The 13,118-nt window shown below is 44.5% G+C and overlaps 1 protein-coding gene across 1 annotated transcript; it reads right to left on the reverse strand.

Annotated features, from left to right (window-relative positions):
* Nucleotides 1-1,602: 1,602 nt before the first annotated feature.
* On the reverse strand, nucleotides 1,603-7,913 carry LOC125530127 (MADS-box transcription factor 34-like). Its single transcript, XM_087521766.1, has 8 exons — nucleotides 7,342-7,913; nucleotides 5,462-5,543; nucleotides 3,133-3,194; nucleotides 2,930-3,029; nucleotides 2,752-2,793; nucleotides 2,624-2,665; nucleotides 2,087-2,241; nucleotides 1,603-2,001 (listed from the first exon to the last, which is right to left on the reverse strand). The coding sequence occupies exons 1-8, from the start codon at nucleotides 7,524-7,526 to the stop codon at nucleotides 1,953-1,955; spliced, it is 717 nt and encodes a 238-aa protein (XP_087377892.1). The 5' UTR covers nucleotides 7,527-7,913; the 3' UTR covers nucleotides 1,603-1,952.
* Nucleotides 7,914-13,118: the final 5,205 nt, after the last annotated feature.

The following is a 13,118-nucleotide window of genomic DNA, read 5'->3' on the forward strand; positions in this document are numbered from 1 at the left end:
CTCCGAGGAGAGATGCTACCGGACAACGTAGCAAAGTGTTGTGTAGAAATATTCCATGACAACGTGTGTGCTGGTATACAGAATCCCGGGTGACTTGGTTGATGAATATGTCCACATCTCCAACGTTATGTTTATTATTTTTATGAAGGGATTTGTGAAGGCTATGATTGAGAACTTTGGAGAAGAGTATCTACAAGCACCCAATACAAATGACACGACAAGGCTGATGGAAATTGGTGCAGTGAGAGTGTTTCTTGGGATGCTTCGGAGTATCGGTTGCATGCACTAGAGATACAAGTATTGCCATGTGAGATGGGCTAGGCAGTACACCGGACACTGGCTTGATCCAATCATCATACTCATACTCAAAATTGTCGCCTCTCAAGATATATGTATTTGGCATTGTTACTTCGGAATGCCAGATCTCACAATGATCTCAATGTCCTCCAAAGACCTTTTCGTAAGGCTTATTGTTTATGAGGCTTCACCTTGCAACATTGAATTCAGTGGCCATCAGTATGATGAGAGATTTTTTATGGTGCATCATACTATCCAAAATAGTGGGTAGTATTTAGTTGATCCAACGGTTAGTATGGAGGGTATATTGGTAATTCTCTGTCAGGATAGATTTTTTCCTTAATTTTAATCATAATGATTAATCTAATTAACTAAATTAATCTCATCACATCTAACGCCGCCTGCGTATGTTCTCGAGATCGGATCAGTGTATGTTCTCGACGCGGCCTTGCGATTTGCTTGCATCTCCGGCCGGCGGAATCAGTACGTACATATATGTGTATCAATCAACCTGCTTGTCCTCACTTCGTGTACATGCGTTCTTTGGCAGAAAGAATTTGCCTCGATGAGTAGGGCCTGCGCCAACGTTCAGTTCTTCCCCGGCAACATCGTAAGCTACAGCCAGACGCCGAGCCCATGGAGTTCGCCGCTGACATGCATGCAGACCCTTCTTGGTCGGCCAGGCATGGACGACGGCAACGAGGGCGATCTGTCTTGTATTGAGTTGGGCCTCATCCAGCCGATGAACGTAGACGGCACGGCAGGTCGAGCTTGAGATCGACGCCATGCTATTGTGCGGCCTCCACAGAAGGAGTCCAGCGTGTCCGGCCGGCGACATGCGTGACGTTGACTTCGACTTCAGCTCACCTCAGTCCACATCGTACTAGAACGCGGTAAGCACTAAGCAGCGGTGCTAATGCCGAGTGTCGATGTTCAGTTCCTCCCAAGGAGCCTCGCCGTGGCCGACGACGTGATGTCGCACGTCAAGGTTGATGACCGTTGGCCATAGAACTGCTACTCGTTGAGGATTGATGAATAGAGTGAACTACCTAAAATGCCCTTAATTGATCAATATACTGCTGAAAATCTGTTGTAGTATTGGCTGATCTGAACCCTCCAATCACAAAAATGAACGGCTCCAATAGACTTGATGCCTCGTAAAAGGTCTCTATGATAAGGGCCACTACCTTGCAGATGACATCTACCCGACATGGTCAACATTTGAGAAGACAATTTAAAACCCTGAAAATAGAAAGAGAGCTCACTTTGTCGCGGCTCAAGAGTTTATGAGAGAAGATGTTGAGAGAGCGTGAGCGTGCCATACATGCATCGGGAGGGTTTATTACGCTGTTGTAAATCAAATCCCATAAGGAAAACCGTTCTCGCCTTCTCTAAGCAAAATGAGCAATATAACACTTGCTAATAACAAATAAGACAAACCCTGTACACATTACTTAAAATAAATCCGGCAAGCACTTGAAAAGGAAACACAAAAACAGCCGAGTTGATATATAAGGAGCCTATTGGAGATGCAGGACACATAGGCAGGCAACGCATCTTGTTGTTGATTGTTTTTGAGATAGATAATCGCTCATGCCAAGCGGTGCATCTTGTTGATCGACTGGAACGGTAGACAGACCAATGCGGGTGCGTAGCTATGCCATCCATGCAGGCGGCGGCTGGTTCACATCCATGCCACGAAATCTGCAGAGACGAACGTCGGTGATCATTAGTCTCTGTGCCATGAGTTTAGCAGCAGGAAAAGGAAAAAAAGAGTTAGAAGTCTTACACTGGCTGCAGGGAAGGATAGCGTTCTAGGGCCTGGAAGAAGTGCTCTGGCTGCGGAGGCGTGTGGGGCGGCACGCCCCGGTCGCCCTGCCACATCTGCTGCTGCTGCGGCTGCTGCGGGGGATCAGGTGTCGCCTCCAGCTCGATCTCGCCCAGCTGAAGTGAAACGGGAGTGATCAAGAGCATTACATACACCAATGGATGAAGCCGTTTTCAGTAGAGGGTAAAAACAAGAAGAGTGATTTTCTGAAAGCCAGGAAGAAGAAGAATGCTTGCAGTGCACAAACACACATAAACACGGCAGGTAGCTGCAATTGGTGGTACCTGAAAGCCACCTGTGTTTATACTGTGGTGCCAACCAGGGGTCCCCTGCCTACTAACTAACTACTAGTGGGCTTGCCGAGTCATCAACTTTCCAATCACTTGTCACTGGCCCAAGTGAAATGAGACAGCTTCTCCTTGAGGATGGTCCCTCCCTAGCTACGTGCGTACAAATGCAGACCTTTCTAGCTAGGAAAAATGATTTGGGTCATGTTACCTTTCTTTTCAGGGTCATGTTTGCATCCTGCAATATTTGCTCCTGCAAAACAAGATTGTGCTTGAAGCTACGGAATAGGACATCGTCCATCATTTAGCAACAGAAATGGAAAGTATTTTTAGTGCTACCTTTCTCTTCAGGTCGCACATTTCATCCAGCAGTACTTGAGTCTGTGGTACAGGTTAAATCATGGACACTAGTTAGTGAAACTAGCAGCAAGCGTTGCTCGATAAGACGAATGGATTTTAGCAGATTAACCTAATTTCTACTTATACTCTTAACTTTTTTTATTGCTATGTAGTTTACCTTTCTTGACCTTATTTGCCTCAAGGTCTTGCCTACTTGACCCTCAAGCTGTTCAAGCTCGATTGTACTCAGTGGAGCCAAATCCTCGCCTAGGAGATTCCTGTGGCACCATCAACAGTACTTACTTTAGCAAACATAGCAAATGTTGCGGTAACCTGCTGAAATTAATGAGCAATTATCTGAGAGGAATATAGAAACATCACCTTTGTGAGCGTTGTAAAACCTCAACTCTTGCCTTCAGCTCCATATACTCCAGATAGTTGTTCTGCAGTTAGTGTAAAGAAGGAGATATGGGGAAAATGCTAAATCAAGTAAACTTAAGAAAAATGCCATTTTGTCCTGCAAAAATAAAAGCTTAAGAAAAATGCCTTTTTGTCCCGCAAAAATCAAATACTTCATGTGAGTAACATTGTAGGACAATTCCAAAGTTGTGTCCGTCAAACATTCTTGGTTTCATCATAAAAAAAAAGAAACTTACAAAACGTGAAACAAAATTTACGTTGTCGTGAAACATAATCTATAAAGTGTACCATGTTTCATTTGAACCAGCATATTGTTATGGAAACTGATTGTCAAAGTATCACGTGCTGGAGACAACCTACATTATGACACAAGAGGTAATATCTAAAAATTCTAAACATAAATCCAGGACGACTTTGTAAGATTACAAGCTAGGAGTACCACTTCATATGAGTCACATAGTATAGGTCATTTCAAAAAAAAAACAGCAAGCACTCTTAATCTGATTATCAGTAAAAATAAAAATAAAATTACAAACATTTGACACAGATATTTGAATTATCGCAGAACATAATTCCATAATGAGTAAAATGTTTTATTTGTATCAACATATTTTTTATAGAAATTGATAGTTCAGTCGCAAAAAGAAGAAAAAAAACAAATGGTCAAAGTATCACCTTGGAGATGATTATGACTGAAGAGTTAATATATACCAACTTATACCATAAATCTAGGAATACTTCCTAGAATAAAAACTTGGAGTACCACATCACTGAAAAATCCTAGAGCAATTCATGTGAACCTTTTGTTATACTTCGATATCCTTATTGTGCGCAGAAGACCTTTGTTTTACTATATGTCATAAGATTTGACATGAGCATGCCATAATCATGACTATGAAGATGAACCCAAGTTTATCGGAAAAAAGAAGATGAACCCAACTGCGGCTCCCTTTCTACACAACATCAAGAGATCAAACGAGTCATATTGTCACTCTCTCGCAACTTCTAGCACTTGGATTGTTCATCTACACTACGATCTAGCGTTAGGGAAACCAATCATCTATCAATGTTCTCTTGTTCGCGCTTTGCTATGGCTTAGTTGATTGCTTGTGTTGAGTTCATATGGTTCTTGCTTCGTGTGTTTATAGGTTCCCACTTGCCATCTTCTAAAGAAATTAGTACACGTTCTAGCAATTAAGATTATGATTAAATTGTACCATGAATCCTAAAAATTACATACTGGCAACTCTCTGTGTGTGAATCCTCATAAACAATAAATTCTCGCATGAATAGTAAAGGATCTAGTAAGTCCAAATCTATTCTTTTGGACATGTCATTTGGAAAATATGACCGTGACCATGAAGAAGGCGTACCATAACTTAGGCTCTACTAAACATAAATTGAACATTTTACCCCATGCCTTTTTAATAAACAACTACCACATTTATACCATATAACATATAGCCATATTGTATTTATCAATTTTAATACATTCCACTGTTGTAATAAACTCATCAGCAGGTATATGGCATATGGCCAATCAGTCTGAAGCTGCTATCTGCTACAATACTGCATGTGGTGGCCAACCAAGCTGTTAGTCTACTTATAAGTTATAACCAACCACAAAATGCATGTACATTAGCGATAATTCAAGGAACATGCGCAGATATAGGTCTCCCCAGTGCCCAGTTACTCGATGCTGTATTTCACATAGATAGCCACGTACGTGAATTATGCTGCGCGTATGCATGAAATGCACTGGGCCAATGCTCTAGCTGTACTTTCCAACATTCTAATTGCCATGAACTTACATTCCCATTTAATATTTTGTAACTGCTAAAAATTTATCAAAGGTTTATCTTTTGCTTCAAACCATGTGGGCATGTTTACAAGGCAGTAATTTTACATAAAAAAGTCAAACAAAATAATTAGTTCACTGCCTACATGACAAGCAACAGAAATCCATGTTCTAAACACGGAAATATAACACCTTTACCAGCAGAGAAATGCCTTTTAGCAATCATGTGTGAACTAGGTAACATTTACGAATAGGCAATGCTTCATATAACGTACGTCATACAGAATGAAATATTTTAAATGTATGACTGAATGTTTTATCTCTTCACAAAAATCAATTTATATATGTTATTTAGGGCATTATAGATACATTGTTCTACGAAGGAAAACAAATTTCTCTGATAACCTGCTAGTTAAAAATTCAAAGATGTTGTATCTGAGGAAAATTTGTAGAATCTTCATAATATGCGCATTGGGAATAAAAGCCTCAGACCTGCATCTCATCGGTAGTCGGCACGGCAGCATCTTGGGAAGCGAAAATGTACCTCTGGTACTTCTCGAGGGTCTTAAGCATGCTGCGATGAGTTGAAAATTCGAGATTAAGTTGTGCAAGTACACGCATAGGTAAATAACATAAATTCAGATTCACTGGGGGAGGGGGAGGGATTAGAAACTAAGTATCACTATTTACATGACAGAATTCGATAATTATTGGACAATGAAGGTCTCTCGCATAATAAACTTTCTGTATGTTCAACTTCTAACAAATTCTATATGTTGTCTTAGTCTTATGAGCTAATTTTTGGTCACTTTATAGCCATTGACACATGGCTTCAAAGTTGTGTAAACATCACAATCTAGTGAAGACTTGACGATGTACCTAAAAAGAACTTTCCATTATATAAAAAAGAAGACATATCTGTTTCCTTTGACTAATTAAACTTTTGGGAGAACTATGCCACTGTAAGAATGTTTATTGAGCTACTACTGTGAGAAGTACAGTTGTTAATTTTCACCAAAAAAGGTATTTCAGCCAAAATTGCTACAAAGTTTAAGCTAGCCACCAGTGGCATGTTTGTATAGAACTGACAAGTAGTAATCATGATTGGCCCTACAAAATATTAGCATGCAATTTTACCAAGTCTGGTTTCACATTTCATGTATTAGCGCTTTTACAAACTTTTTGAGCAAACTCAGTGGCTTTATAATTTTGACAGATTAAAACCTAGCTATATTTGACTCGAACATACATAAAGTTCTGATATCATTAGGTAATGCTACCCTATAGAGCTACTTAAATTATTACGTACTCCTTTCATCCCATAATATAAGACCGTGTTAAAAAAGGTTTTACATTATGGGACGGAGGGAGTAGGTACGAACCTAACATTAGCTAGTTTATTACTTGTTTTCTTTTGCTCCAAGGAAGTACAAATAGCACTTCATTTGTACCTAGTACATATGATGCAGCACTTGCCCTGTCACATCATGTAAGGCCACAGTTGAATTAAAGCACTTAACTGTTTCATTTTGTTCAATAGTATTATTTCGGTACTTTGACTAGAAAATTAATGCAATTCAGTTAACTGAAAGCGGTATATATCCTTTCTTAGTTCTTTGACAAATAACATTAAACAAGCATATATAATTCAATCCTACGCCTTAAAGGTGTCAAATTAGACTGAACCTTTGTTTTGAGAAAAAAAATAGATTGAACTTGGGTCTGCAGAAAAGTATTTAAAATTACATAATTCAAATTAATTCTCAGAAGTGGATCATCATACTACCCAGACCATAAGACAAAGCTAGATAAAATTTGTAGAAAAACAATTAGTGCCCGTATGAGTTTCACAAGGATGCATGCCATATTGGTGCAAATTAATCTCAGCAGGTGATCAAAGCTCTAATTATGTGCATACATGTATCCTCAATACAGGTGTGGTCAGGCGTACATCAAATAAAAACATCTTTTCTTCTTGTTTTTTTTTAGATTAAAACCCCTTTTTAATCCTCTACTGTGAATGAGACAAACATACGCATGACATATACTCCTACTGCATAGTATGTCCGTCGATCTGCTGCTGCGGGTGAGCTCATCACTTTTTCCTTTGTTTGTTTCTTGCTAGCCTCTTTTGACACAGTGGCCAATAGAACAGCAAACAAGAGGAAAAGAACGTACGGACCCAGCCCCCCATAAGTTCATGCACGGACGCCCTAAGACGCAAGAAAATTCAGATCGAACGTCGCGTATGGACAAAATGTTTGAACGGGGAGAGCAAATCAAAAGGATCGACTCGGCAAAACCACAAAGAGAAAAGGAAATGGAGGGATCGATATGGTACGGCACTGGGGGAGATCGGAAGGAGTAATTACTTGGAGGAGGAGGAGAACTGGTAGAGGCGGCCGGCGTGGGAGAAGAGGACGAGCGCGACCTCGGCGTCGCAGAGGAGGGAGAGCTCGTAGGCCTTCTTGAGCAGGCCGTTGCGGCGCTTGGCGAACGTCACCTGGCGGCTGATCTTGTTCTCGATCCGCTGCAGCACCACCTTGCCGCGACCCATCTCCGACCTCCGACCTCTGATCTCCTCCTCCCGAACCTCTCGCCCTCACCTCACCTCCCAACCAGCAACGTGAAACCTGACAAAATTCAGCACCACTGCAGGACGTGTGTCTGGTAGGGGCGAGCTAGGATGGCATGAAATCTGGCTCGATTCCTCGCTCTCAACCAAGGCTAAGTAAGCCTGGCTAGCTAGCAGCAGCTCCCTTGCTTGTCCTAGATTTCTTTTTGAGGGGCCTGGACAGGGTTGCAGTGGTGCCGGGGGGAGCCTGTGGTGGTGGTGGGCTATAGCTAGCTTGGCCGAGAAGAGGAAGACGGGCGGGGCAGGGCAAGAATCTTTCCCTTTCCCTTTCGTGCGGTGCAGATTGGATCTCGCCTCTCGCTCTCGCCCTCGGCCCTAGCTACGTACTAGCCTAATTAGGGTACTACTCCTACTATATCTAGACACCACCACCACTACCAGACCAGCTAGCTAGCTAGGTCTCAGTCGTCCAGGCAGGCACACGCACACGCACACGCACACGCAAACGCAAAACGTTCCTTCCTTCCTTCCTTCTCTCGCGCGCCCATGCACGAGTAGTCAGCGTCACCCTGCCTCCCTGCCTGACTGCTGGGTAAAAATTCTCGGAAGTCACCGGCGAGGTCGATGTACGTCGGTGCGTGCGTGCGTGCGTGGGGTGAGATCGACGCCGTACGTGCGTGCGGTGCGCGACTCAGGGGGTGGGGCGGCAGGCCCGAGGCCGGATCCGGCCTGGGCAGGCGCCGAGCGGACGTGTCGAACGGCGGCTGGTGCCGCGCCTTTACTGGCGCCCGAAAAGCCAGGCTCGCTGACGCGCGCCAACAGGAGCTATGGCTCCCCCCGGCCGCGAGCCTAGCGCACCCTGCTCCCTGTCAAGTGGCAAGCCAACGCGAGCGATGCTGCCATGCTGCTTCTGCTGCTACTACTACTATTTACTCCACCACTGCTGCTGCCGTGCCAGTGCCAGTGCCAGTGCGCGCGCCCGCCTCGGTTGCCATCCAGAGCGAGCGATCGATCTCCGGTGGCCAGTGCGCGCTCGCCGTGCATGCGCGCGGGTACGTAGTCACGTACGCCGGGTGCGCGCACCGCGATGGGACGCCGTCGCGCTGCCGAGCGCCGATACGACGCTCGCGGGCTGCCATACAGCATAGGTACGCGTCCGCTCCAACCCGATGGGTCGTCGCCTCACGTGACCGCGTCCTTCGCCTCTCTGCCTCGTGGATGGATGTCAGACGTCGCCGGAGAGAGAGAGAGAGAGAACGGGGGCGGATCGATCGATGCGCATCTGCACAGTGACCGCAACTACTCGGCAGGCCATGGGCCAGGGCAGCGCCAGCTAGTATCATGAGGTGACTGCTACAGTAGGCGACGGGCCCGCGCGCCGTGTAAACCCATGATGACCTGCGTCGACGATATGGCCAGCTACTCTATGCAAGTTGCACTTGTACTGGCTAGTGATCGCCTCGAACTTGTCTGGTGATTGCGGTGTGAGTGTGAGGATTTGAGTTCCATTTTCGAACAAACTTGGGAATTTTAGGGCATCCCTAACGCAGGCCACCAAGGACGTGTTTGTTGTCATCTACAAATTTGGCTGCATTGCACGATTGACTCACATGAGCCTGGCTAAGCAAAAATAGGCAAAACAGAAATCAACATCTGTATGTTTTTTCGTTGCCTGCATTGCATCAGTGTCCATTTTAGGGTCTGCCGTTTGGTTGCCCGCATATGTGCTTCAGGGGTACGCAGATGCAAGCCACAAGTTGTTTGGCTGCGTGCACGTATGTGTTTGGCTCAATTTCAATTGTGGTGGCCTTAATTACACCACATTACACTACTGCAGGATGACGTTAACGCGGCATATATAGGAGACCAAACGACCAACCTGTGTGTTATATATGAGTCGCAAAGGGTATTGTAATAAAATCATCATCAATAAAATGAACAGTATGCGATGGCGGAGACATCAAGCACAATTTAGATTAGAGTTGCTTATGTGATATGTGGCATACAGTAGATCCGTATGAACTGTTTGCGATTAGCCAAAACAATAGAAACGGTCAGCCAAATCAAGGTGTGTGCGATAAAGGACATACAATTCACTCGGATGAATTGTTTGCAATGATCCAAAACAACAGAAACGGCCAGTCATATCAAGGTGTGTGCAATAGACGACATACAGTTCACTTGAATGAATTGTTTGCGATGAGCCAAAATAAACACAAACGATTCAGTTTAAAAAGATGTGTCTGATATGCAATAAACAGGCCAGTAATCAGAATTGTGTGGGAAGACCGATAACAACACAGACAATTCCTGCTAATCAGTCGCTTGTGTTGTGGGCAAACGCTTGCTGGTATACAATTGTCAGCGTGAAGAAATCATCACCGACGGTTCCGTAGTTTAGTTCATATGCGATGTGATTTACTTTGTCTACAGAAGAAAAACATATATACTTATAAGAACATGATTGCATAACCAAATTAAATATTCAATTACATAAGTGACTATACACAACATACGCACACACCTTAATAAAAGATTACATACATACTAAATTAGGGGAAACGAGCATCTAATCATCTACTTCTTGCAACGTTGTCGCCACTGCTCTACACCTCATGTCAACGATCCGCCTGTACATCTCGTAGCTTGTGTACGCGTCCTTGGCCGCATACTTAGTGTGTTCTTCATCCAGTCTCTGCACCCATCTCTACATCCAGGCACTGTGTCAGGCGGTCTTGTTCTTCTTGGCCTCTTCCTTCATGTTCCTGTAGTAGGGGTCAACGATAGCCGAGGCAAGGTCAACCAGGCAGTCCTTGTTCTTCGTGCTACCCCAGACCCTGTCACTAGTAGAAAACAGGGCTTTGGTCCAGGCCGGGTCAGCCCATTAGTCCCGGTTCAGCCCAGAACCGGGACCAATGTGGGCATTGGTCCCAGTTCGTGAGCCCAGGGGGTCGGCCGGGCCACGTGGGCCATTGGTCCCGGTTCATCTGGACCTTTTGGTCCCGGTTGGTGGGATGAACCGGGACCAATGGGCCTCGCTCCTGGCCCACCACCATTGGTCCCGGTTGGTGGCTTGAACCGGGACCAATGAGGTGCCTATATATACCCCTCGCTCGCGAGCAGAGCACCCCAGTGCTCTGTTTTTCTCTGGCCGAGGGGGAGAGGGCTTGGTGGTGCTCTAGCTCACCTCCTATGCACACAAGGTGTTCGATGGAATGCCCGAGCCACACTACTTAAGCTTTCTCCTCTCCAAGCTCGACCTCCAAACTCCATTTTCCATAATATTTGTCTAGGTTTAGCGGTCCGTCACGCCCCGTCCCCATCTTCACCGCCGTTGATCACCCACGCCGAGCTCATCGCCGGCACCACCGTGGTGAGCCTCTTATTCTTATCTTCTTTCTGAAAGGAAAAATATTATTACTTGTATGTTTACATAGATACTTGTATTATTTTCTTACTTTTATTATTGCATCTTATATAGTGCGATGGTTTTGGTATCCGCCCCCGTCGGCCCTCGTCCTGTCTATGATTCGGATGTGGTATATATATTATCTTTATAACTATTGGTTCATTTATTGTTTATGAAAATTATGCCGACCAACGTGACATAGATTTTATTTATGTAGGATGTATGTGAATCGGAAATGCCAACCGACCCTATTGTCGAGAGGTTAAATTTAGTTGAAGAAGAAAACAATTTGTTGAAGGAAAAAATAAAAAAAATTGAGGAGGAGAAGATGATATTGGAGTTGCATGTTGCGGATGTCGTCGATGATCACAAGATCAAGATGGATGCAATGCGCTTGAAGATTAGAAAGATTAGAAAATATGCCATTCATACCGATGCTTGGTATCATTATGCCGTTGGATCAATTGTTACCTTGGTTGTGATTATGATCGCATTTGTTTTCGCATTGAAATGTTTTACATAGTTTCAATGTATGGTTTAATTAATTAGATGCTCTGGAGAGCTATATGTTGTTAGATGAGAACTATGTATGCACTTTGGTTTTAATGTGATGATGAACTTCTATTAATTTGGACACTAAATTATATATAATGCATGCAAATGAACCGACAATGGATGTACGGTGACAGACACACCTGCGAGTACATTAAGGGCGTGCATGAGTTTCTCGATGCGGCTGAAGCAAACAAGCAGAATGGTTTTATGTGTTGTTCATGCACTGAATGTGGGAATACGAGGTCTTACCCTAACCGGAAAATCCTTCACTCCCACCTGCTTTACAAGGGTTTCATGCCACACTATAATGTTTGGACGAGGCACGGAGAAATAGGGGTTATGATGGAAGACGGCGAAGAAGAAGAGTACGATGACAACTATGTGCCCCCTGAATACGATGATGCTGCAACAGGGGGAGCTGGTGAAGATCAAGAGGAACCAGACGATGTGCCCAATGATGCTGCAACGGGTGAAGCTGCTGAAGATCAAGAGGAACCAGACGATGTGCCCGATGATGATGATCTCCGCCGGGTCATTGTCGATGCAAGGACGCAATGCGAAAGTCAAAAGGAGAAGCTGAAGTTCGATCGCATGTTAGAGGATCACAAAAAAGGGTTATACCCCAATTGCGAAGATGGCAACACAAAGCTCGGTACCGTACTGGAATTGCTACAGTGGAAGGCAGAGAATGCTGTGGCTGACAAAGGATTTGAGAAGCTACTGAAAATATTGAAGAAGAAGCTTCCAAAGGATAACGAATTGCCCGACAGTACATACGCAGCAAAGAAGGTCGTATGCCCTCTAGGATTGGAGGTGGAGAAGATACATGCATGCCCTAATGACTGCATCCTCTACCGCGGTGCATACAAGGATCTGAACGCATGCCCGGTATGCGGTGCATTGCGGTATAAGATCAGACGAGATGACCCTGGTGATGTTGACGGCGAGCCCCCCAGGAAGAGGGTTCCTGCGAAGGTGATGTGGTATGCTCCTATAATACCATGGTTGAAACGTCTGTTCAGAAACGAAGAGCATGCCAAGTTTATGCGATGGCACAGTGAGAACCGAAAGAAAGATGGGAAGTTGAGAGCACCCGCTAACGGGTCGCAGTGGAGAAAAATCGAGAGAAAGTACTGGGATGAGTTTGCAAAGGACCCAAGGAATGTATGGTTTGCTTTAAGCGCGGATGACATTAATCCTTTCGGGGAGCAGAGCAGCAATCACAACACCTGGCCCGTGACTCTATGTATGTATAACCTTCCTCCTTGGATGTGCATGAAGCGGAAGTTCATTATGATGCCAGTTCTCATCCAAGGCCCTAAGCAACCCGGCAATGAAATTGATGTGTACCTAAGGCCATTAGTTGAAGAACTTTTACAGCTGTGGAATGAAAACGGTGTACGTACGTGGGATGAGTACAGCCAGGAGGAATTTAACCTTAAGGCGTTGCTGTTCGTGACCATCAACGATTGGCCCGCTCTCAGTAACCTTTCAGGACAGACAAACAAAGGATACCACGCATGCACGCACTGTTTAGATGACATTGAAAGTATATACCTGGACAAATGCAGGAAGAATGTGTACCTGGGACATCGTCGATTTCTTCCGAC

Source organism: Triticum urartu, chromosome 5A, assembly GCF_056163025.1.
Source record: "Triticum urartu cultivar PI428250 chromosome 5A, HENAU_Tu73, whole genome shotgun sequence".
In the NCBI taxonomy this organism is placed as follows: Eukaryota; Viridiplantae; Streptophyta; class Magnoliopsida; order Poales; family Poaceae; genus Triticum; species Triticum urartu.

Excerpts from the sequence above, each read along its gene's own strand:
- LOC125530127 (XM_087521766.1), bottom strand. The coding sequence starts at position 7,526 with ATGGGTCGCGGCAAGGTGGTGCTGCAGCGGATCGAGAACAAGATCAGC. Across the intron at positions 2,794-2,929 it reads GGCAAATAAGGTCAAGAAAG|ACTCAAGTACTGCTGGATGA; the intron begins GTAAACTACATA and ends CCTGTACCACAG. Across the intron at positions 2,242-2,623 it reads ACATGACCCTGAAAAGAAAG|CTGGGCGAGATCGAGCTGGA; the intron begins GTAACATGACCC and ends GTTTCACTTCAG.